The 26,774-nt window shown below is 49.3% G+C and overlaps 1 protein-coding gene across 1 annotated transcript in view; it reads left to right on the top strand.

The window, feature by feature from the left end:
- The window catches only part of LOC138247097 (uncharacterized), a 272,302-nt gene that overhangs the window by 178,481 nt on the left and 67,047 nt on the right, over nucleotides 1-26,774 (top strand). The window contains exon 5 of the mRNA XM_069201840.1: nucleotides 23,525-23,686. Coding sequence (XP_069057941.1) covers nucleotides 23,525-23,686 — 162 coding nt within the window. The remainder of the gene's footprint in view (nucleotides 1-23,524; nucleotides 23,687-26,774) is intronic.

Here is a 26,774-nt window from a genome sequence, read left to right on the forward strand (position 1 = left end):
TTTTATTTTGTTGTACCAAGAGTGAATAATTAGTCACTTGACACAATAAAAATGGACCACAAAACAAGGAGGGTGTACTGTAGCTGTGGTGCCCATAAAGGAGAGCTGCCACTGGTCCAGGGGCAAACATCCATCAAACTAATCCATCCACTCAATGATCCGTCCTTTCACTTGTCTGCCCTCTTTCATCCATCCAATTATGAATCTCCCTTTGGCTCATCTGTACATCCAGCCTATTACTCGGCCATCCATCCACGCTTTGTCCCATCCATTCATGCATCCACTCATACACCTCCATTTACCCTTTCACTCAGCCATCCATCCTTTCTTCCAGACATCCACCTATCCTGCCTTTCAGTCATCTTACATTGTTTTACTGATCCAACTTTACATACCTCCTTTCACTCATCCATCCTTTCGTTCATCCATCCATATTTTCACTCCATCCGCTCATCCATCCTTTTACACTTCCACTCATCCATGCATCCGTTCATCATTTTTCCATCCATCCATTCACTCATCTTCGATCCATTCATTCTCTCATCTTCCATCGATCCATACTTTCACTCCTCCATCCATCCGCCCTTGTATCCATCCATCCACCCTCCCTTTCAGTCATACACCCTTTCTCCTTTTCACTTCCATTCTTACTCCCCGTATGCCCTTGAACACCAGTGCCTTTATAGGTAAGAGGAACCCATATGGCTTCCTGCACTATTCAGCCCACTGCCATGCCACCAAATCCCACAATGTTACTTTTGCTATTGCTTTGTCATTAGGTGAAATATCTTCTTGCTTAAGCCAGAGATCATGCTTGCCAATTTTATCCAAGTAAGTGTAGTCTGGGTTTCCATTTTATAGATATTGCACCTGCGGTTCCCACCGCTAGGTTCACATTTTCACTTTCACCTTTCCAAAACCGAATCTAGTATGGAGGATGCTTTTATTTAGCCATACACTAAATCTTCTTCAGCCCCATTGCTGATATAAGTGGGGGAATGCAGGTTTCTTAGGAAAGGGCGTGAATGTGCTTCAGAAATAAATGATGCTTCCTATTGAACTCCTGATTAGCATTTATGACCAAAGGCTCAATACCTATCTGCTGTGTTCTGAATGGAAAACCAAAGAAAACTGCATCGGTGGAGGTATCACAGCTACATAGCGACCTAGTAGCCACTTTAGCATATCCCTTTACTCTCCAGACGTTCATAAAAGGGATAGAGTGATTACGGAATGGGAAAGCAGCTTGTGCAGGCTACATGACATCAGAATTATACAAGAACTTTACAAAAGTGTTAACTCTACTGTTTTTTGGTGTTAGCCACTACTTGTGTAAATTATGAATCAGTTCATTGTTAATTGAGAGGGATCAATGTGTTTCTTTCTAAAAAAAAGTAATAACGATTAAAGTGTGCACTTTGTATCCTTAGTTTCATTAATGCGTATGGATTTGAAAATTAGCAATTTGCAACAAACTGTTGGCGAATAGAATAGCCTGGGTCATACGTCATGTGTTTTTTCCATGCAACACAGGTTTATTCCGCGAGAGAGACGATAGCTCACATGGATATTGCTACTGCTATATCTGGTGATGGAGCCAAAACTGAAGAATGGGCCATTTGGACCTGCTGCGTGCAGAAAAAGAAGTTCACAGGGTCTCCTGGCCTGTTTCTAGTTTTCTTGTATCCGAGGATATTTACTAAGGTTTTACCTCCTTTCATAGGGGTTATTCATGAGAAGGAAATACAGTTGTTTTCATACCTGAATGATTAGTGTATTTGTTGTAATTTTTTTCCAAAGACACAACAGATGTGGAGGAAGTATGCAGGTTGATTCAGTGGCACAGAGCTATGTTAAACTAAGACAAATCTCACACTCTTCACCTGATATTGATGCTGACTTGACTGAGTGTGTGCGGTGTTCCTGCTAACCAGGTCCCAGCACCAGTGTTCTTTCCCAAAAACTGTACCATTGTTTCCACAATTGGCACACCCCTGGCACACAGTTGTAAGTCCTTTGTAATGGGTGCCTATAGTTCCAAGGGGCCTGTGACCTAAGGAAGGTCCCCAAGGGCTGCAGATTGCATTATGCCACAATGGGAGAACCCACACCAAGAACATGCCTTTGCAGCTTGGGTGTACTCGTGGGGAGAAAAAGACAAAGTTGACATGGCACCCCTCTCAAGGTGCCATGCCTACAAACCACTGCCTGCTGCATGGGTAAGTCACCCGTCTAGCAGGCCTTACAGCTCAAGGCAGAGTGCATTATACCACAGGCGAGGGCATAGCTGCATGAGCAATATGCCCCTACAGGGTCTAAGTCCATTCTTAGACATTGTAAGTGTAGTGTGTCCATATAAAGTATATGTGCTGGGAGTTTGTCATTACGAGCTCCAAGGCTCCATAATGGCTTCACTGAAGTCTGGTAAGTTTGGTATCAAACTTCCCAGCACAATAAACCCACACTGATGCCAGTGTTAGATTTATTGAAAAATGCACCTAGAGGGCATCTTACAGATGCCCCCTGTATTTTACCCAAACTTCTCGTGCAGGACTGACCGTCCTGTGCCAGCCTGCCACTTCTAGATGAGTTTCTGAACACATAGGGTGAGAGCCTTTGTGCTCTCAGTGGCCAGAAACAAAGCCAGCACTGGGTGGAGATGCTTCACACCTCCCTCCTGCAGGAACTGTAACACCTGGCGGTTGTAGGAGGCTGGCCTGGCTTATAGTCAGTACCTTGTGGTACTTACACCTTGTGCCAGGTCCAGTTATCCCTTATTAATAGATTAGAGGTGTTCTAGCAGCTTAGGCTGATAGAGGTAGCTATAGCAGAGCAGCTTAGGCCCTTTCAGCAGCATGGTGAACCTGGATCTCCGCTAATCCGGGCCCCCCTGCGCAGAGGGGAGCGTCAGGTAGGTGCAGGTGCCCGAAGGCACAGGAGGGCGCCGCGCAGGGGGGGGGGGGGGGCCCCTCTCGGGCCTGGGCCACGGTCGCTATCGGCGGGTGGAGTGGCCCAGCAGTTGGCAGCGGACCGAGGAGCCCGGCCAGGCCCACTGGAGTGCGAGTCCGAACGACTGGTGGCGGCGGGCGGAGGAGGTACGGGCCTGGGCACTACGATCCCGGGCGTGCCCACGAGGGTTTGGGCCTCCTGAGGCCGGAGCAACCATTTGGCAGCCGGGAGCCGGCAGAGGGGCCCCGGTTGAGAAGCGGAGGAGTCGGTGAAGTGTAGCGGGGTTGCCTGTGGACCCCGGGATGGTTGGGTGTGCGGTGTACTGGGACTCGTTGGGGTCCTCGGATCGGCGGGACAGTCGGGTCTGCCTGGGGCGGGCCTGGCCCGTGCTGCCTGGCGAGACTGGGCCCTGGAGGAGCTGAATAGCAGTGAGTGCCCGCAATTTTGGTCCCAGTGGAGGGGAGCAAGGAGTAAGCGATCTTATCATCCTGGAGCGTATGCGGGTAGCGAGAGAAGGCTGCCAGTGAGTAGTGAGGCGTTCATGAGACCTTAGCAGAAGAACGGCGGGTTTGACAGTGATTGGAATCGGATTTGTCGCTGAGTTGGAAGACGAGTGGACAGGCCGGCTGAGGGGGCCTGCTTTGACGAAAGGACCTGAAGACCGAGGTGAGGCGGAGGATGATGGCGGGGCCCCGGTCACAAAGGGTTTTCTCACCTCCTGGTTCTACTCGCTTAGGAGAGACCCACAGGAGCTTCGGAGGGAGATCTCCCAGGAGATGAGGGAGGTCTGCGCGGACGTCATGTCACTAGGAGAACGAGTGGCAAATGTTGAGGACAGTGAGATCTCTTGAGGGGAAGAAGTGGAACATATGCAGCAGGAGGTCATACGTCTTCATGAGCAACAGGACCTCCTGCAGATCGTGGTAGAGGACTTAGAGAACCGGTCGAGGCGGCATAACGTACGTATCAGGGGAGCCCCGACCGGGTCGGAGAGGGAGGACATTGGAGAGTTCGTTACCGCACTGTTCCGCTCCATTTTGGGCTCAGGCGATACGCGGGAGATCGCCCTGGATCGATTTCACCGAGCAGGCTGACCGGGGGGGGGGACTGGGGATCGCCCTCCTGACATTCTAGGGTGTGTCCATAACTATGTAATTAAAGAAAGCATTCTGCAGAGAACGCAAAATCTCTCTCAGGTCCAGTTCCGGGGGCACACGCTTCAGCTGTTTCAGGACCTCTCGCTGAGGACTTTGCAGAGGCGATGGGAGTTTAGCCCCATTACGGAGCACCTACGGGTGAATTCTACATCTTATTCTTGGAGCCACCCCTTTTGCCTTGTTTTTCGTTGGGAGGACCAGCTGCGTCAGGTGAAATCAGTCTCAGAGGCGCACAGGATTCTGCACATGGAGGAGTCGGAGCATGGTGTTGGCCCGCGCAAAGAGGCCGCTGCTGAGGGCCGCCCGCGTTGGCGACGGAAGGAGAGGAAGAGGAAGCAACCTTGACGGTCCACGACGGAGCAAGCGCTGGAGAGGCAGTCTGTACTGAGCTGTTTGGCTGCTGGGACCAGTGCCTAAGCAGAGGGCATCCGGGTACCGCTACAATGGTCTGGGTTCGCTACAGAATAGGCTTTGAGACTACTTGAGAGGGGCTCGGGTGGTGGAGTCGCTGGACTCCAAGTGACGATCTTGTGAGGTTCTGCTGCCCCTGTCAGGACTCTGGCCTGTTTTGGGATGTGTGTGTAAGAGGACTTGTACGTTTTATGCACCTGTTGTGCGCTGTGGTTATTTGTTGGTGTGCTTCCCCCGAAATTTACATGTGCTCTGCTATTGCTCTCTGCCACTATATGTGGGAGCTGCCCCAGTGCTGCACCTGTCTCCTGCCCCGGATAGGGGTCCCCGCCTACATTGCGCTACCATTTTAGCTCCATGTGTCCCTTAAATGTCTACGGCTGACTGTCTGGGGGCTTAATACTCCAACTAAGAGACCGGCCTTGAAAGATCTGGGAGCCATGTCTGTCTTTTGCAGGAGACGCACTTATTGCCAAAGGATACATATCGAATGCGCTCAAAGTGGTTTCCCAGGCATTTTCGGACCTCAGCTCCCACAAAGCATGCTGGGGTGGCGATACTTCTGTCGAGGGCCTTCCCTGGGGAGGTAGTCGCCAGGATACATGAGATAAAGGACCCTGCCAGGCAGGGCCCTAGTGCTCATAAGTATGTGCCCTGTATGTGTTCCCTGTGTGATGCCTAACTGTCTCACTGAGGCTCTGCTAACCAGAACCTCAGTGGTTATGCTCTCTCTGCCTTCCAAATTTGTCACTAACAGGCTAGTGACCAAATTTACCAATTCACATTGGCATACTGGTACACCCATATAATTCCCTAGTATATGGTACTGAGGTACCCAGGGTATTGGGGTTCCAGGAGATCCCTATGGGCTGCAGCATTTCTTTTGCCTCCCATAGGGAGCTCTGACAATTCTTACACAGGCCAGCTAGTGCAGCTTGCGTGAAATAACGTCCACGTTATTTCACAGCCATTTACCACTGCACTTAAGTAACTTATAAGTCACCTATATGTCTAACCTTCACCTGGTGAAGGTTGGGTGCAAAGTTACTTAGGGCCAGATGTAGCAAAATTTTGCGAGTCGCAAATGGCCCGAATCGCAATTTGCGACCCTGCTAAATCGGAAATGGGATGCAAAAATCCCATTTCCGAATCGCAAAATGCGACGCGAGCCATTACCGACTCGCAAAAATAGCGCTCCAATTTTGCGACCCGCAAATAGGAAGTTGCTATTTGCTAGTAGCAAACCATATGCAATAGCCACTCGCAAATTGCGAATAGTCGCAAAAAGCCCATTTTGCACTTCCAAATTACCACTAACTCAGAGCAGGTGGTAACCAGAACTAAAGTATAAAAGGAGACCCAGAAGGCACCTGGGTTACTCAAGATGGAGGAGATATATGTGATAGCCAGGAGGAGGAGAGCCCACGCCGCACAGCAGATGAGGAGTAGGAGCCAGAGACAGGAGAAGATATACAGACACTTTTCCAACAAACTGAGGAGGAGATATATATGATAAATACAGACTTAGCAGTGCAGCAATCCTAGATATAATAGATCTACTCAATCCGCAGCTTCAACGACAGACTGTGCGCAGCAGCGCCATCCCCACACATGTGCAAGTGCTATACTCACTGCACCTCTTGGCCTCGGGTAGCTATCAGGGGGTCATTGCTGTGGCAGGTGGGGTATCCCAAAGTGCACTCTCACGGTTCTTCAGAGCATTCCTAGATGCCTGACTCACACACATGTCCAGATACATATACCTACCCAGGAATGAGGCAGAAATCAACAGCACCAAGTTGGAATTCTACAGGATTGCCAACTTCCCCCATGTCATAGGGTGTGTAGACGGGACACATATACAAATATGCCCTCCTGCAAATCTGGAATATCTGTTCCGCAACCGGAAGTGTACCCACTCACTGAACATCCAGGTGGTATGTGATGCCCATTATATTATCACTGACATGGTAGCCAAATTTCCAGGGAGTACACATGACACCTACATTTTCAGGCACAGTGGGATACACCAACGCCTAGAACGTGGCTAGTTTGGAGACGGATACCTCCTAGGTATAGCTGACTACACCTTAAATACATACACACAGGTCAATGTGGAACCCATTTATGCCCAGCTAACATTGTACTTTTTGTGCCAAACAGGTGACAGTGCGTATGCACTACGACCATGGATACTTACCCCGTACTTAACACCCAGCAATGAGACAGAGAGGCGATACAACAGTGCACATAGGAGGACCCGAAATATCATAGAAAGGACCTTTGGACTGCTGAAGGCAAGATTCAGATGCCTCAACAGGAGTGTAGGTGCCCTCCAGTATGCCCCAATAACAGCTTTCAAGATTGTTGCCGCATGCGCTATACTGCGCAACATTGCCACCAGACGTGGGCTACCTCTCACCCCAGAAGACCCAGATTCGGAGGATGACGAGCAAGAGCTACCACATCGCCATCATGGGGATAGAAGCATTGCAAATCAATGCAGACAGAAACGGGACACATTGCAAACCAATACTTTGGAAGGTACGTGCTAACTGTCACCACACACACGAATGTCACACACAAAGAGTCCAGGTGTGAAGTGGAACAAACAAGGACTTTAATAATGTGCCCCAAAAAAACGATTTACACAAACTACAGTTCAGGGGCTGTAAAAGTCCACCTGCCATGAGGACACATTAACCTCATGTGCCTCCAGTCAATGACAGTGCGTAGCTCACACCCTGCACTGTGCTCGCCCAGCATGGCTGGTTCCTGGTGCGTCTGCAGTGCCCTGCTGTGCGCTACCACTGCGCAACACCCTGGTGTCTGTGGCTGAGACACTGCTAACGGTAGAGCCCTCCCCACTGTCCTGTGGCGTGTCTGCCGCGCCCCTAGTCACCTGTCGTGCCTCCATAAGATCAAGTGCGTGGCTAATACGTCCCAGCCCACGTGCCACATCGCTGGCAAAGTGGCCCATGTCCACCTGGAGGCTGACCGTGCGCCGTGACAGCCCCGTGGTGTTAACAGCCAGCCGGACGATGGAGGCAGACATTCGATCCAGCCGGTGGATGAGCTGCCGGTCATGACGCCTTGCACCCTTTCTCTCGGTGACAAGTTCTGACACCAGTTGTCTCATTGAGAGCGCAAGGTCACCAACATGGGTGTTTAGCTGTTGCAGCTCATTGTGGACCAGTTGCAGCCCTGTGGTCTGGCGCTGCATGGCCCCTGTAATAATTCTTATTTCTCTTGTGTGCAGGCGCTGACCATGTAGGAGTGCAGCCTCGGTGGCGGACCTGGATGCGTCCCCTGCTTCACCCTGTGGCACTGGAGGGACATTGAGACATCGCCTGCAACGCGGTGGAGGTTCCGTGTCCTGTACACTGGCACTGTGGCTGGGACCGGGTGCTGGCTTACTCTCCAGTATGGCCACTGGTGCATCAGGAGGGGACTGTGTTTGGGTGGTGCAGGTCCCTGTGGTGGCTGGTGGCGGACCTCTGACCCCTGGATGCTGTGGCTGGAGGTGGTGTCGTGTGGGAGACCTGTGGGACATAGGGAACACACTGTCAGTATCTACCATCTATTATCTGCTTTCTAATAAACTGTTGCCTATCAACTGCCTACTTGACTACATTGCCCATAATGCACCATGCAGGTGGTTGCTACTCTGAAATGGAGCTAATTTGGTTGTGCATGCTGCTGTGTACTAGGTGGGTGGGGTTATGGCAGATATGGGTGTAGATGCATGTCTCCTGGTACTCACCGGTTGATGGTCCTGGCGCTGACGTGTCCAGCTCTCCTACCCCGGGCACAGCCTCTGGCTCCAGGGTCTCCTCCACTTTTTCCTCCAAGGGTGTGGGTGGTGGTATGGTGGATGGTCCCCCTCCAGTGCCCCTCAACTCCCGGAGCCGCTCTGCCACCCTTTCCTTGGTCCGGGAGCGCAGGTCATACCACTGTTTCTTTAGTTCCTCGATACTCCGGTGGCTCACACCCATTGAGTTGACTTTGTCCTGTATGTCACTCCAAATCCATCTTTTTTCCACCTCTGGCACACTGAAGGCTGCTCTCCCAAAAAGTTGTTCGTGGTGCTGGCAGCATTCCTCCCTCAGCACCTCCAGTTCTTTTTCAGCAAATTTCAGTTTTCTCTTCCTAGGAGTTTTTGCCATTGTAGCTGCTGTTTCTCTTGTTGGCTGTTCAGCAGTTTAAAATGGGTGTGGTCCTCCCTCCTCCCAGGTGTATTAGTAAACATCCTGGCTGTGATGTCATCATCAACAGCCAGGAAGTGTTTTCCAGAGTGTTCTGCTGCACCTGCATTCGATTTGTGGCACAGTTGCAATTTGCGACACCCACTCACAATTTGGGTGTTCGTTTTTAGAGCGGTCGCAAACAGCGACCTCGCAAACAGGGACTCGCAATCTGCAGTGCGACTTCATTTGCGAGTCGCAAAATGAAGTAGCTTTTTCTTCTTGGATACCATTTAGCGAGTCGGAAATTGCGAGTCGCAACGACTCGCAATTTCCGACTCGCTAATTCTTTCCTACCTACATCTGGCCCTTAGTGTGTGGGCACCCTGGCACTAGCCAAGGTGCCCCCACATCGTTCAGGGCAAATTCCCCGGACTTTGTGAGTGCGGGGACACCATTACACGCATGCACTATACATAGGTCACTACCTATGTATAGCGTCACAATGGTAACTCCGAACATGGCCATGTAACATGTCTAAGATCATGGAATTGTCACCCCAATGCATTCTGGCATTGGGGGGACAATTCCATGATTCCCCGGGTCTCTAGCACAGAACCCAGGTGCTGCCAAACTGCCTTTCCGGGGTTTCCACTGCAGCTGCTGCCAACCCCTCAGACAGGATTCTGCCCTCTTGGGGTCCAGGCAGCCCTGGCCCAGGAAGCCAGAACAAAGGATTTCCTCTGAGAGAGGGTGTTACACCCTCTCCCTTTGGAAATAGGTGTGAAGGGCTGGGCAGGAGTAGCCTCCCCCAGCCTCTGGAGGTGCCCATCTCTGCATAAGCCAGTTTACACCGGTTCAGGGATCCCCCAACCCTGCTCTGGCACAAAACTGGACAAAGGAAAGGGGAGTGACCACTCTCCTGACCAGTACCTCCCAGGGGAGGTGCCCAGAGCTCTCCAGTGTGTCCCAGACCTCTGCCATCTTGGAAACAGAGGTGTTGGGGGCACACTGGACTGCCCTGAGTGGCCAGTGCCAGCAGGTGATGTCAGAGACCTCCTCTGATAGGCTCTTACCTTTCCTGGTAGCCAAACCTCCTTTTCTGGCTATTTAGGGTCTCTCCTCTGGGGTATTCTTCAGATAACGAATGCAAGCACTCACCAGAGTTCCTCTGCACTTCCCTCTTCGACTTTTGCCAAGGATCGACCGCTGACTGCTCCAGGATGCCTGCAAAACTGCAACAAAGTAGCAAGACGACTACCAGCAACATTGTAGCACCTCATCCTGCCTGCTTTCTTATACTGTTTCCTGGTGGTGCATGCTCTGGGGTCACCTGCCTTCACCCTGCACTGGAAACCAAGAAGAAATCTCCTGTGGGTCGACGGAATCTTCCCCCTGCTAACGCAGGCACCAAAAGACTGCATCACCGGTCCTCTGGGTCCCCTCTCATCCTGACGAGCGTGGTCCCTGGAACACAGGAACTCTATCCAAGTGATCCCACAGTCCAGTGATCCTTCAGTCCAAGTTTGGTGGAGGTAAGTCCTTGCCTCCCCACGCTAGTCTGCAAACGTGTGTACTGCGTGATTTGCAGCTGCTCTGGCTCCTGTGCACTCCTCCAGGATTTCCTTTGTGCACAGCCTAGCCTGGGTCCCCAGCACTCCGTCCTGCAGTGCTCAACCCTCTGAGTTGGCCTCTGACGTCGTGGGACCCTCCTTTGTGACTCTGAGCCAGCTCCGGTTCACAAATCTTCTAAGTGCCTGTTCGGGTACTTCTGCGTGTGCTGCCTGCTTCTGTGGGGGCTCTCTGAGTTGCTGAGCGCCCCCTCTGTCTCCTTCTCCAAGGGGCAACATCCTGGTCCTTCCTGGTCCCCAGCAGCACCCAAAACCTCTACCGCGACCCTTGCAGCTAGCAAGGCTTATTGGCGGTATTTTTGCGTGGGAACACTTCTGCAACTTTCATCGCGACGTGGGACATCTTCCATCCAAAAGAGAGAAGTTCATAGTCCTCTTTGTTGTTGCAGAAATCCAAGCTTCTTCCATCCGGAGGCAGCTTCCTTGCACCTTTATCCGGGGTTTCCTGGGCTCCTGCACCCCCCCCTCCCCGAAAACTATTGCGACTCTTGAACTTGGTTCCCTTGCCTTGCAGGTCCTCAGGTCCAGGAATCCATCTTCAGTGCTTTGCTGGTGTTTGTGGTTCTTGCAGAATCCCCCTATCTCGACTATTGTGCTCTTTTGGGGTAGTAGGTGTACTTTACTCCTACTTTTCAGGGTCTTGGGGTGGGGTATATTGGACACCCTGACTGTTTTCTTACAGTCCCAACGACCCTCTACAAGCTCCCATAGGTCTGGGGTCCATTCGTGATTCGCATTCCACTTTTGGAGTATATGGTTTGTGTTGCCCCTAGACCTATGCTTGCCAATTGCAACCTATTGTAATTCTACACTGTTTGCATTACTATTCTGACTCTTACTTACCTGTTTTGGGTTTTTGTACATATAACTTGTGTATATTACTTACCTTCTTACTGAGGGTACTCACTGAGATACTTGTGGCATATTGTCATAAAAATAAGGTACCTTTATTTTTAGTAGGTCTGTGTATTGTGTTTTCTTATGACATTGTGCATATGATATAAGTGGTATAGTAGGAGCTTTGCATGTCTCCTAGGTCAGCCTAACCTGCTTTGCCACAGCTACCTTCTTTCAGCCTAAGCTGCTAGAAACACCTTTATTCTACTAATAAGGGATAACTGGACCTGGCACAGGGTGTAAGTACCACAGGGTACCCACTATAAGCCAGGCCAGGCTCCTACATTGGTGGTGCAGCGGTGGGATAAGTACTTGAAACTGCTTTACCACTTTGTCATTTTGTACTTTTCATAAGCAAATCATATACCAAACAGTTCAGTGTATGTACACTTAACCCACAAAGTTTGCTTTTGTATCCTAAAACTTTTTACAAAGTTCTGAAAAGTTTCTTAAAACTTCTAAAAGTTAGAAAAAAAATTATCTGTGCTTTTCAAAAGTTCTAAAACTTTTTCTCTTTTCTCGCTATCCTTAAACCTTTTACTATCATGTCTGTTGTAGATTCCACTCTCAAAACTGTTAATGCAACCTATGAGAGTTTGAACTACAAGAGTTTAAGGGGCCTCTGCCTGGATAGAGGTTTAAGTATAGGAAAGAACCCTACAAAAGAGTTTCTTTTTAACATGCTTGTTGTAGATGACCAGAACCAGTCTGGCCCATCAAATGAGAGGTTAGAAAATGTAGAGGCTTCCCAGTCTGACTCTGGAGAGTTCCCTGTAGAAGCTGGGGAGGGTTCTGACTAGGGTATGCCCCCTAGCAGGGCACCTAGTGATGCTGGTAGTGAGAAAGGTTCCCATAACAGTAGGGCATCCTTTATCCCTAGAGGCCAGGTTACCAGGTTCCAGACAGTTAGGGGCAGGTCCCCCTCTGAAACTTCCCACATTTCATCTGTGTCAAAGCATTCCCAACCCACCCACCCTGAGGATAACTTGTTAGAAAGGGAACTCAAAAAGTTGAGAGTTGAAGAGACCAGACGGAAGCTTAAACAGCTACAGCTGGCCTTAGATAGGGAATCCTTAGACATAGAGAAGGAAAGACAGGGGTTGGGGTTAGTTCCCCATGGTGGCGGCAGCAGCAGTATTTCTGATTGCAATCCTATTAGTGAGCAAGATTCCAGGAATCTGCACAAGACAGTCCCCCCTTACAAGGAGGGGGATGACATTAATAAGTGGTTTGCTGCACTTGAGAGGGCCTGTATGGTACAGTTGGTCCCTCAAAGGCAGGTGGCTGCTATTTTGTGGCTATCTTTCACTGTGAAGGGTAGGGATAGGCTCCTTACTGTTAGAGAAGGTGAAGCCAACAACTACACAGTATTGAAAGATGGACTCTTGGATGGATTTGGCTTAACCACTGAACAATACAGGATTAAGTTCAGAGATACCAGAAAAGAGTCTTCTCAAGGCTGGACAGATTTTGTGGACTGTTCAGTGAAGGCCTTTGAAGCGTGGTTATATGGCAGTAAGGTATCTGACTATGAAAGCCTGTACAATCGTATTCTGAGAGAGCATATTCTGAACAATTGTGTGTCTGACTTGTTGCACCAATACCTAGTGGACTCAGATCTGACCTCTCCCCAAGAATTGGGAAAGAAGGCAGACAAGTGGGTCAGAGCAAGGGTGAACAGAAAAGTTCATACAGGGGGTGACAAGGATGGCAAGAAAAAGTATGGTACGTCTTCTGAGAAGGTTGGGGACAAAAGTAAACTTTTGAGTCTTCATCAGGCCCACAAAAATCCTCTGGGGGTGGTGGGTCCAAATCCTCTTCTAATAATCAGACTAAAAAGCCTTGGTGTTATTTGTGTAAAGTCAAAGGCCATTGGGCAACTGATTCCAGTTGTCCAAAGAAAAACACCAAACCTCCCACCACCACAACCCCTGCTGCAAATTCTAGTGCCCCTAGTAATAGCAGTGGTGCTGGGAAATCTACTACTAATAGCCAATCCAAGGGTGTAGCTGGGCTCACTATTGGCAATGTAGTTGGGGTTGGTATTGTTAGGGAGACCACAGATGCTGTTTTAGTCTCTGATGGTGGCATTGATTTTGCCACCTTGGTTGCTTGTCCCCTTAATATAGATAAGTACAAGCAACTTCCCCTAATAAATGGTGTTGAGGTTCAGGCCTACAGGGACACAGGAGCAAGTGTAACAATGGTGATAGAAAAACTGGTCCACCCACCCTGAGCAACACCTACTTGGTCAGCAGTACCAAGTGACAGACGCTCATAACAACACTCATAGCCACCCCATGGCTGTTGTGAATCTCAACTGGGGGGGGGGGGGTTACTGGTCCAAAGAAAGTTGTGGTTGCCTCAGATTTATCTGTAGTCTGTCTACTAGGGAATGATTTAGAAATATCAGCTTGGGCAGAAGTGGGGTTGGAGGCCCATGCAGCAGTGCTGGGCATTCCTGGGCATATTTTTGCTTTAACCAGGGCTGAGGCCAAAAAGCAAAAAGGACAGGGTAATTGGATCCTGGAACAATGGACAAAGTGCTCCCTAAAGCTAGGGGTAACAATGATAAATCCCTACCCATTATCCCTCCCTCTACAGATGATTCCCCTTCTGAGGAAGAGGAATTTCCTCCCTGTGCAGAACCTACACCAGAGGAGCTGGCAGCAGACACTGCTGAGCTTTTGGGTGGAGGGGGACCTGCCAGGGAAGAGCTGAGTGTGGCAGAGCAAACCTGTCCCACAGAGGGTCTCAGACAGCAAGCTGTCAAGCAGCAACATGGGGATGTCAGTGACAGTCATAGGGTATACTGGGAAGATAACCTCTTGTACACAGAGTCAAGGGACCCAAAACCTGGAGCAGCCAGGAGATTGGTCATTCCCCTGCAGTACAGAGAGTTTCTTCTCACTCTAGCACATGACATTCCTTTTGCTGGGCATTTGGGCCAAACGAAAACTTGGGAAAGACTTGTCCCCTTGTTTCACTGACCTCATATGTCAGAGGACACCAAAGATTTTTGCAAGTCTTGTGTGACCTGCCAAGCCAGTGGCAAGACTGGTGGCACTCCAAAGGCCCCTCTAATTCCACTTCCAGTGGTTGGGGTGCCCTTTGAAAGGGTAGGGGTTGACATAGTTGGCTCCCCTGACCCTCCTACTGCTTCAGGCAATAGAGTTATCTTGGTGGTAGTGGACCATGCCACAAGATATTCTGAAGCCATACCTTTAAGGACCACTACAGCTCCTGCAGTGGCAAAGGTCCTCCTGGGAATCTTTTCCAGGGTGTTTTTTCCTGAAGAGGTAGTATCAGACAGAGGTATCAACTTCATGTCTGCTTAATTAAAAGCAATGTGGAAGGAGTGTGGTGTTAGCTACAAGTTCACCACCCCTTACCATCCTAAAACAAATGGTCTGGTTGAGAGGTTTAATATAACTCTCAAAGGAATGATAATGGGGCTCCCTGAAAAACTCAGGAGGAGATGGGATGTCCTGTTACCTTGCCTCCTTTTTGCTTACAGGGAGGTACCCCAAAAAGGAGTGGGCTTCAGCCCCTTTGAACTCCTATTTGGGCACCCTGTAAGAGGTCCACTTACTCTTGTGAAGGAGGGTTGGGAATAACCTTTAAAAGCTCCTAAACAGTACATAGTGGATTACGTACTTGGCCTAAGATCCAGAATGGCTGAGTTCATGAAAAAGGTCAGTAAAAACCTTCAGGCCAGCCAGGAGCTGCAAAAGCAATGGCATGACCAGAAGGCTGTTCTGATCCTGTACCAACCAGGACAGAAGGTGTGGGTATTAGAGCCTGTGGCCCAAAGAGCACTCCAAGACAAATGGAGTAGACCCCATCTAAATGTTGAGAAGAATGTTGAGGTTACCTATTTGTTTGACCTGGGCACTGCCAGGAGTCCCCTTAGGGTGATTCATGTAAACCGCCTAAAACCCTACCATGACAGGGCTGATCTCACCCTGCTCATGGCAACAGATGAGGGACAGGAAGAAGAGAGTGACCCTCTCCGTGATCTCTTCTCCACCACTGAAGCAGATGCCTTAGTGGAGGGAGTAGTTTTAGCAGATTGTCTGACTGCAGACCAGAAAGACAACTGCATCGATCTCCTAAGCCAATTTTTAGACCTCTTTTCACTTGTACCAGGTACCACATCTTAGTGTGAACACACAATTGACACTCGAGACAGCCTGCCTGTCATAGGTAAAATTTATAGGCAACCTGACATTGCATTAAACAAGAGGTGCAGAAAATATTGGGTTTGTGGGTGATTGAACCTTCTGAAAGCCCATGTGCTAGCCCAGTGGTGCTTCTACCAAAACCTAACACTAAAGATGGAAAGAGGGAGATGAGGTTTTGTGTAGATTACAGAGGGCTCAATCAGGTAACAAAAACTGATGCTTACCCTATACCCAGGGCAGATGAGCTCATTGATACACTGGCTTCTGCAAAGTATCTTAGCACTTTTGATTTGACTGCAGGGTATTGGCAGATCAGATTGGCAGAAGATGCTAAACCAAAGACTGCATTTTCTACTATAGGAGGGCACTACCAATTCACAGTAATACCCTTTGGTTTGAAAAATGCACCTGCCACTTTTCAGAGGTTGGTGAACACAGTCCTGCAAGGTTTGGAGGCTTTCAGTGGAGCATATCTTGATGATATTGCTGTCTTTAGCTCAACCTGGGATGAACACCTGGTCCACCTTTGGAAAGTTTTGGAGGCCCTGCAGAAGGCAGGACTCACTATCAAGGCCTCAAAGTGCCGGATAGGGCAGGGGAAAGTGGTTTATCTGGGCCACCTGGTAGGTGGAGAACAGATTGCACCACTACAGGGGAAAATCCAGACAATCATGGATTGGGTTCCCCCTACAACTCAGACCCAGGTGAGAGCCTTTTTAGGCCTCACAGGTTATTACAGGAGATTCATCAAGAATTATGGCTCCATAGCAGCCCCTCTTAATGATCTCACATCATGAAAATGCCTAAGAAGGTGTTATGGACAGCTAGCTGTCAGAAAGCTTTTGAGGAGCTCAAACAGGCCATGTGCTCTGCACCTGTCCTAAAAAGCCCATGGTAATCCAAGAAATTCATTGCTCAAACTGAGGCATCTGAATTAGCGGTAGGAACAGTCTTATTACAACTGAATTCTGAGGGCCAGGATCAACCAGTTGCTTTTATCAGCAGAAGGTTGACCCCTAGAGAAAAGCGTTGGTATGCCGTAGAGAGGGAGGCCTTTGCTGTGGTCTTGGCACTGAAAAAGTTGAGGCCATACCTGTTTGGCACTCACTTTATTGTTCAGACAGACCACAAACCTCTACTTTGGCTAAAACAAATGAAAGGTGAAAATCCTAAATTGTTGAGGTGGCCCATATCTCTACAGGGAATGGACTATACAGTGGAACATAGACCTGGGAGTACCCACTCCAATGCAGATGGACCCTCCAGATATTTCCACTTAGACAATGAAGACTCATCAGGACATGGCTAGTCTTATTGTCCTTCGTTTGGGGGAGGGGGTTATGTAGGAAAGTACCATCTTGCCTGGTATGTTACCCCCATTTTCACTGTATATATGTGTACGGAAATGACTCCTTGGCATGGTTACCCCCTGACTTTTTGCCTTTGCTGATGCCAAGTTATGATTTGAAAGTGTGCTGGGACCCTGCTAACCAGACCCCAACACCAGTGTTCTTTCCCTAAACTGTACCTTTGTCTCCACAATTGGCACAACCCTGGCACCCAGGTAAGTCCCTTGTAACTAGTACCCGTGGTACCAAGGGCCCTGATGCCAGGGAAGGTCTCTAAGGGCTGCAGCATGTCTTATGCCACCTTAGGGACCCCTCACTCAGCACACTGCTTGCCAGCTTGTGTGTGCTGGTAGGGAGAAAATGACTAAGTCGACATGGCACTCCCCTCAGAGTGCCATGCCAACCTCACACTGCCTATGGCATAGGTAAGTCACCCCTCTAACAGGCCTTACAGCTCTAAGGCAGGGTGCACTATACCACAGGTGAGGGCATATGTGCATGAGCAGTATACCCATACAGTGTCTAAGCAAACCCTTAGACATTGTAAGTGCAGGGTAGCCATAAGAGTATATGGTCTGGGAGTCTGTCAAACACAAATTCCACAGCACCATAATGGCTACACTGAAAACTGGGAAGTTTGGTATCAAACTTCTCAGCACAATAAATGCACACTGATGCCAGTGTGCACTTTATTGTAAAAATACACCCAGAGGGCATCTTAGAGATGCCCCCTGAAAACATACCCGACTTCCAGTGTGGGCTGACTAGTTTTTGCCAGCCTGCCACACACCAGACATGTTGCTGGCCACATGGGGAGAGTGACTTTGTCACTCTGTGGCCAGGAACAAAGCCTGTACTGGGTGGAGGTGCTTCTCACCTCTCCCTGTAGGAACTGTAACACCTGGCGGTGAGCCTCAAAGGCTCACCCCCTTCGTTACTGCGCCACAGGGCATCCCAGCTAGTGGAGATGCCCGCCCCTCCGGCCACTGCCCCCACTTTTGGCGGCAAGGCTGGAGGAGATAATGAGAAAAACAAGGAGGAGTCACTCCCCAGTCAGGACAGCCCCTAAGGTATCCTGAGCTGAGGTGACTCTTACTTTTAGAAATCATCCATCTTGCAGATGGAGGATTCGCCCAATAGGAATAGGGATGTGCCCCCTCCCCTCAGGGAGGAGGCACAAAGAGGGTGTAGCCACCTTCAAGGACAGTAGCCATTGGCTACTGCCCTCCCAGACCTAAACACACCCCTAAATTGAGTATTTAGGGGCTCCCAGAACCAAGGAAGATAGATTCCTGCAACCTAAAGAAGAAGAAGGACTGCTGACCTGAAGCCCTGCAGTGAAGATGGAGACGACAACTGATTTGGCCCCAGCCCCACCGGCTTGTCTCCCTACTTCGAAGAAAACTACAACAGCGACGCATCCAACAGGGTCCAGCGACCTCTGAAGCCTCAGAGGACTACCCTGCATCTAAAGGCCCAAGAAGCTCCCGAGAACAGCGGCCCTGTTCAAGAAACTGCAACTTATTGAAACAAAGAAGCAACTTTAAAGACCCCACGTTTCCCGCCGGAAGCGTGAGACTTTCCACTCTGCACCCGACGCCCCCGGCTCAACCTGCGGAAAACTAATACTACAGGGAGGACTCCCTGGTGACTGCGAGCCCGTGAGTAGCCAGAGTTGACCCCCCTGAACCCCACAGCAACGCCTGCAGAGGAAATCCTGAAGCTACCCCTGACCGCGACTGCCTGCTTCAAGGAACCCGACGCCTGGAAACCACACTGCACCCGCAGCCCCCAGGACCTGAAGGAACCGAACTCCAGTGCAGGAGCGATCCCCAGGTGACCCTCTGCCTAGCCCAGGTGGTGGCTACCCCGAGGGGCCCCCCCTGTGCCTGCCTGCATCATTGAAGAGACCCCTGGGTCTCACCATTGATTCCTACTAGAAACCCAACGCCTGTTTGCACTCTGCACACAGCCGCCCCTGTGCCGCTGAGGGTGTACTTTCTGTGCCTGCTTGTGTCCCCCCCCCCCCCCCCCCCCAGTGCCCTACAAAACCCCCCTAGTCTGCCCTCCGAAGATGCGGGTACTTACCTGCTGGCAGACTGGAACCGGGGCACCCCTATTTCCATTGAAGCCTATGTGTTTTGGGCACCACTTTGACCTCTGCACCTGACCGGCCCTGAACTGCTGGTGTGGTAACTTTGGAGTTGCCCTGAACCCCCAACGGTGGGCTACCTTGGACCCAACTTTGAACCCTGTAAGTGTTTTACTTACCTGTGAACTTATCATTTACTTACCTCCCCCAGGAACTGTTGATTTGTGCACTGTGTCCACTTTTAAAATAGCTTATTGCCATTTTTGTCCAAACTGTATCTGCTATTGTGATTATTCAAAGTTCCTAGAATACCTGAGTGAAATACCTTTCATTTAAAGTATTGTTTGTAAATCTGGAACCTGTGCTTCTTAAAATAAACTAAGAAAATATATTTTTCTATATAAAAACCTATTGGCCTGGAATTGTCTCTGAGTGTGTGTTCCTCATTTATTGCCTGTGTGTGTACAACAAATGCTTAACACTGCCCTCTGATAAGCCTACTGCTCGACCACACTACCACAAAATAGTGCATTAGAATTATCTCTTTTTGCCACTATCTTACCTCTAAGGGGAACCCTTGGACTCTGTGCACACTATTTCTTACTTTGAAATAGTATATACAGAGCCAACTTTCTACAGTATGTATGTTTTAGCCCCTGTGTCACTGGGATCCTGCTAGGCAGGACCCCAGTGCTCATAGTATGTGCCCTGTAAGTGTTCCCTATGTGGTGCCTAACTGTATCACTGAGGCTCTGCTAACCAGAACCTCAGAGTTAATGTTCTCTCTGCTTTCTAAATTTGTCACTGCAGGCTGGTGACTAAATTCACAAATTCTCATTGGCACACTGGTACACCCATATAATTTCTTTGTATGTGGTACTTAGGTACCCAGGGTATTGGGGTTCCAGGAGATCCCTATGGGCTGCAGCATTTCTTTTGCCACCCATAGGGAGCTCTGGCAATTCTTACACAGGCCTGCCACTGCAGCCTGAGTGAAATAACATCCACGTTATTTCACAGCCATTTTACACTGCACATAAGTAACTTATAAGTCACCTATATGTTTAATCTTCACCTGGTGAAGGTTGGGTGCCAAGTTACTTAGTGTGTGGGCACCCTAATACTAGCCAATGTGCCCCCACATCGTTCAGGGCAAATTCCCCGGACTTTGTGAGTGTGGGGACACCATTTCATGTGTGCACTATACATAGGTCACTACCTATGTATAGTGTCACAATGGTAACTCCGAACATGGCCATGTAACATGTCTAAGATCATGGAATTGTCACCCCAATACCATTCTGGTATTGGGGTGACAATTCCATGATCCCCCGGGTTTCTAGCACAGAACCCGGGTGCTGCCAAACTGCCTTTCCGGGGTTTCCACTGCAGCTGCTGCCAACCCCTCAGACAGGATACTGCCCTCCTGGGGTCCAGGCAGCCCTGGCCCAGGAAGGCAGAACAAAGGATTTCCTCTGAGAGAGGGTGTTACACCCTCTCCCTTTGGAAATAGGTGTGAAGGGCTGGGGAGGAGTAGCCTCCCCCAGCCTCTGGAAATGCTTTGATGGGCACAGGTGGTGCCCATCTCTGCATAAGCCAGTCTACACCGGTTCAGGGATCCCCCAGCCCTGCTCTGGCACGAAAATGGACAAAGGAAAGGGGAGTGATTGTCCCCCTGACCAGTACCTCCCAGGGGAGGTGCCCAGAGCTCCTCCACTGTGTCCCAGACCTCTGCCATCTTGGAAACAGAGGTGTTGGGGGCACACTGGACTGCTCTGAGTGGCCAGTGCCAGCAGGTGACATCAGAGACCCCCTCTGATAGGCTCTTACCTTTCTTGGTAGCAAATCCTCCTTTCTTGGTAGCCAAACCTCTTTTTCTGGCTATTTAGGGTCTCTCCTCTGGGGTATTCTTCAGATAACGAATGCAAGAGCTCACCATAGTTCCTCTGCACTTCCGTATTCGACTTCTGCCAAGGATCGACTGCTGACTGCTCCAGGACACCTGCAAAACTGCAACAAAGTAGGAAGACGACTGCCAGCAACATTGTAGCGCCTCATCCTGCTGGCTTTCTCGACTGTTTCTTGGAGGTGCATGCTCTGGGGGTTACCTGCCTTCACCCTGCACTGGAAGCCAAGAAGAAATCTCCAGTGGGTTGACGGAATCTTCCCACTCTATCCAAGTGACTCCCACAGTCCAGTGATCCTTAAGTCCTAGTTTGGTGGAGGGAAGTCCTTGCCTCCCCACGCTAGACTGCAAACCCGTGTACTGCGTGATTTGCAGCTGCTCCGGCTCCTGTGCACTCCTCCAGGATTTCCTTCTTGCGCAGCCAAGCCTGGGTCCCCAGCACTCCGTCCTACAGTGCTCAATCCTCTGAGTTGGCCTCCGACGTCGTGGGATCCTCCTTTGTGACTCTGAGCCAGCTCCGGTTCACAAATCTTCTAAGTTCCTGTTCGGGTACTCCTGCGGGTGCTGCCTGCTTCTGTGGGGGCTCTCGGAGTTGCTGAGCGCCCACTCTGTCTCCTCCTCCAAGGGGCGACATCCTGGTCCTTCTTGGTCCCCAGCAGTACCCAAAAACCTCTACCGCGACCCTTGCAGCTAGCAAGGCTTGTTGGCGGTATTTCTGCGTCTGAACACTTCTGCAACCATCATCGCGACGTGGGACATCTTCCATCCAAAGGAGAAGTTCCTAGTCCTCTTCGTTGTTGCAGAAATCCAAGCTTCTTCCATACTGAGGGAGCTTCCTTGCACCTTCATCCGGGGTTTCCTGGGCTCCTGCCCCCTTGGACACTATCGCGACTCTTGGACTTGGTGCCCTTGCCTTGCAGGTCCTCAGGTCCAGGAATCCGCCTTCAGTGCTTTGCTGGTGTTTGTGGTTCTTGCAGAATCCCCCTATCAGGACTACTGTGCTCTTTTGGGGTAGTAGGTGTACTTTACTCCTACTTTTCCGGGTCTTGGGGTGGGGTATCTTGGACACCCTGACTGTTTTCTTAGAGTACCAGTGACCCTCTAAAAGCTCCCATAGGTCTGGGGTGCATTCGTGATTCGCATTCCACTTTTGGAGTATATGGTTTGTGTTGCCCCTAGACCTATGCTTGCCAATTGCAACCTATTGTAATTCTACACTGTTTGCATTACTTTTCTGACTCTTACTTACCTGTTTTGGGTTTGTGTACAGATAACTTGTGTATATTACTTACCTTCTTACTGAGGGTACTCACTGAGATACTTGTGGCATATTGTCATAAAAATAAAGTACCTTTATTTTTAGTAAGTCTGTGTATTGTGTTTTCTTATGATATTGTGCATATGATATAAGTGGTATAGTAGGAGCTTTGCATGTCTCCTAGGTCAGCCTAAGCTGCTTTGCCATAGCTACCTTCTATCAGCCTAAGCTGCTAGAAACACCTCTGTTCTACTAATAAGGGATAACTGGACCTGGCACAGGGTGTAAGTACCACAGGGTACCCACTATAAGCCAGGCCAGCCTCCTACACGTGTGAACATGATTACTGACAAACACGAGTGGCAGGAAACAAAGTAAAATAGTCTGTCCAAGCGACAGAAAAACATGTGAGCCTTAAGAAAACTGTACTTGGTAGGTGCTCCTCGGCCAAGTACAGGAAGTGACGTATCGGCTGCCAAATCACTTAGAGGGCAGCACAACAAGAGCAACACTGCCTTCAACCTATTGGAAGAGGCAGGCAGGACACATATGCCTATATCCCTAACAAGAGGGCTTCCAGACAGCACATGCGTGCTGTCGAGGCTCGACCTAAAAAACGTGATTTACTGTGAAGGCTTTCTCCTTGGTGCTCGCTGTATTATTCTCCTCCTTTCCCTTCAGAGTTGTAGCACAAGCCCCTGCGGTGCAGGGAGGTCCCTAACTTTTCAGGGTGCCCCAGTTTAGGTAAATGATTCCCTGTAAGACCACGTCAATGTGCTCCCTACTCCAGCGTAGGTAAATGGAAGTACTTTAGTTATACACAGCGCCACTGGAATTATGTGGCAGAGGGGACCAAATTATGCGACAGGGTTGACCAGTTTGTGGCAAGAAAAGTCCAGTTATGCTTTTACAGCGTCAATAGCTCTAACTCAAGCGAATGTGAGACCTATTGTATAATAAATGCTTGTTCACAAAGTCACCTGATACACGCTGGGCTTGATCGAACAGGAACTACAGCTCCTCTGCGGTGACCTTATATCTGCACAAGCGCTCCAAAGACTTCTCTGACTTTGAAGCGTTTCTTGGAGCAAGGGTGTGCACCAGCAGAAAGGATGGTGCTGGAGTCTGAGCCAGAGAGCTGGGAGCTCACGGAAGGCCGACTGCCAGCTTAGATATCAAGACCATGCCCCCTGTTATTATAAATTTTTATCTATATTGGGTTTTTGAATTTCATAATAAATAATTTATTGAACCTAACTCAGGCCAAATATAACTTCATTTGATTGATGAATTGGCTCTATTTCCTTAAAGCAATGGTACTTTCCCCAAGCTCATTTGAAGTATCAATAAATCGCACAATTTCACTAAACCATTGTGCAGTGTGTCTCTAAAATGAATCTAAAGAGAAATATCAATATGACCCAGTCAACTATGGTTCTTCATAAGGGCTCAGATTGACAAACAATATTGGTTCACTGTTTGTTTGGGACTCTCCTCTCTATACAGGTTCAGGCAGCATACGAAAATGGACTACAGAATTTAGTAGGTCATGTGGCTCCTACAAGAAGCAGTGTCTTAAACTTGAAAGTGTGACTGCTCCAAACTATCACGTACGAAGTAACTCTTCCTGCTGCAATACCAACAACTGTGACCCAGACACACCCATTCGTATGTATATTTATACGTTTTTATACTGTGTATAATATGTATGTTAATGTGTATTGGATCCTTCTTGTAGAACCTGCATCACATTTTGTTTTAAGACAGAGAAGATGTGAGATACCCCCTAATTGAATGCCATTCAGAATTTGCAGATCTGTTCAAATAGATCAGGGCACTGGAAACCTTCCCATTACCCATCAGCACAGTAAATGACATCATTGCACACTGCACTCCTCCCCCCCATCCCAGAACCTAGTTAATGGCAGTTGCAACACAGACACACAGCGGGTGCACCAAAGGCAAACCTATCTGAGCCAATCAGCGCCTGGACTGTGCCAAGCGCCAGGAACCCTGACCCAATCACAGCCAAGCAATACTCTGCAGCGCTCCTTATGTCGCTAGACCCCAGACTCCATTTCCCCAACTGCTGCTGCAGCTCACGCCACACGCAAATACTAACCACAACCTCAACAGACCTCTCAACACACATCCCACACAAGGACTAACGCCTACACCCCCACCCTTCACTACATGCAACAACAAACCCACACATCAACATCACCTCGCATGCATGCTTCTTAACACAGATCAATCAGCAAACACACAACAAATATATGGGACCTGCTGAGCAGCAACACATCCCACGTCCCCTTCATCATCTGCTCCCAACACTGCCATGGCAATCCCCGCAGGATACGAGATTGCTCACAGGGCTGCCTTCACAAGACAGGAGGAGGACTCACTATCATCTACAAGGAGTCCATCAAATGCAAATCATCCCCAGGGAACACCACTCTACTCATGGGACACCGGCACATCATGCTGCAAATCTCTGAAAGTTCACCATGAATGGAACCGTTGCCTGTTGACCACCTGGACCACAATGTACCTTTACCAACCTCATCACCTATGTGGTCACTTTGCTCCCTATCGACTCCAGAGCCTACATTCTCCTCGGTGACCTCAACTTTCACTAGGAAGGCCAAAACGGCCCATGCTCCACAACACTCCTTGAAAGCTTGAGTAACATCAGACTCACCCAGCTCTTCTCAGAACTCACATACACCACAGGACACACACTAGACTCCATCTTCACCACAGGCGACAGCATCAAATACAATTCCACCACACTGCTCGCATCTACCAACCACTCCATCCTCTGCTTCCAAATCAATACACCTCAAGTCAGCACCCCTACCAGGTTCAGCCGCAACTGGGGCAACATCACAGAAGCAGACTGGCTCAGTGTCTTCAGCATGAATCAACCTAGCCCCACAGACAACCTCAACAAGGACATCAACAACTGGATCAAACACTGCGCAGACTCCCTTGTGCCCATCGAATCCACCAGGCATAGTAGATCAATCAAGCAGACTATCTGTTAAATAGATGACCCTGAGACACAAATCGACAGTGTAAAAAGCTAGAAAGAAATTAGAGAGCCAGCCACAGCACCGCAGACAGAACTACATACAAGGCTGTACTCGGACACTATCATAAGCAAATAAGAGACACTAAGAAGAAAGCACTAGCACTGCATCGAAAGAAGCTCTAACAGCGTCAAGGAGATATTCTCGAACATTAAGGATTTTGTGCTTCATTTCATTATGATTTTTGTATGTTAAATTACTCATTCACTAAAAACCCAATAAAATACTTGTGAGAGAAAAGGATTTCACCTCCCCCTCAGTCAACATTGCTACCTTCAAACAAATCTGTGACATCCCCTCCAACATCTTCCACTGGAAAATCAGAAACATGTCTGCAGCAACTTTGCAGAGCAACCCAGCCCCAGAGAACTCATTGCTAACCTGCCCACCAGCAGCCAAGACGGCGATCTGACTAAATGGACATCTCTGCACAGAAACAACACAGCAGCAATCATGCGGACTATCCACTCAGAGGCCCTAGTGGTCCCATGCCCCACCACATTTACAACCTGGTAGCATCACCTATCAGCACTACACTGACTTACCTCATCAACACTTCCATCACATCTGCCACTTTCCTAGATGAATGGCAACTTGCTGAAATCATAAAGCCCACAGCTGGCCCAAATCCTCTGAGAAACTTCAGATTATCCCCTTGCTACTTTATCTAGCCAATGTTATTGAGAAGGCCATCAACAAGCGATTTACAACCCACCTCGAAATTCACTATCTTTTGGACAACACTCAGTCAGAATTCAGAAAGAACTACAGCACCAAAACAGTACTCATTGCTAGGACTAGGGACCTTCGAATCAACCTGGACAAAGGAGAAACAGCGGCCCTCATCCAGCTTCACCTCTCCGCGGCCTTTAACACTATTTCCCATAACATCCTCATCAGAACACAGCAGATTGGCATTCAAGGATTCACTCTCAAATAGATCTGCTCCTTCTTCAGAAAAAGAACCTGAATGGTCAGACTGCCACCCTTCACATCAGAGATCAAGAAACCAATATGTCGAGTCCCATTGGGATTGTCCCGCCGCCCCACTGTAGGCATGGTTACCCCCCACTTTCTGCCTAGTGTTGATGCCAACTTTGAATGAAAGTGTGCTGGGATCCTGCTAACCAGACATCAGCACCAGTGTTCTTTCACAAAATCTGTACCTTTGTTTCCGCAATTGGCACACCCTGGCACACAGTTAAGTCCCTTGTAAAAGGTACCCATGGTACCAAGGGCCCTGAGGCCAGGGGAGGTCCCCAAGGGGTACAGCATGTTTTATGCCACCCTATGGGACCCCTCACCAAACACATGTATACTGCCTTTGTAACTTGTGTGTGCTGGTGGGGAGAAAAAGGCAAAGTCGACATGGCACCCCTCTCAGCGTTCCATGCCCACACACCACTGTCTGTGGCATAGGTAAGACACCCCTCTAGCAGGCCTTACAACCCTAAAGGAAGGGTGCACTGCACCACATGTGAGGGCATAGCTGCATGAGCAATATGCCCCTACAGTGCCTAAGTCCATTCTTAGACATAGTAAGTGTGTAGCCATATTGAGTATATGGTCTGGGAGTTTGTCATTACGAACTCCACAGCTCCATAATGGCTTCACTGAATACTGGGAAGTTTGATATCAAACTTCTCAGCACAATAAACCCCCAC

The sequence above is a fragment of the Pleurodeles waltl genome, chromosome 7, assembly GCF_031143425.1.
Source record: "Pleurodeles waltl isolate 20211129_DDA chromosome 7, aPleWal1.hap1.20221129, whole genome shotgun sequence".
NCBI classification, from domain to species: domain Eukaryota; kingdom Metazoa; phylum Chordata; class Amphibia; order Caudata; family Salamandridae; genus Pleurodeles; species Pleurodeles waltl.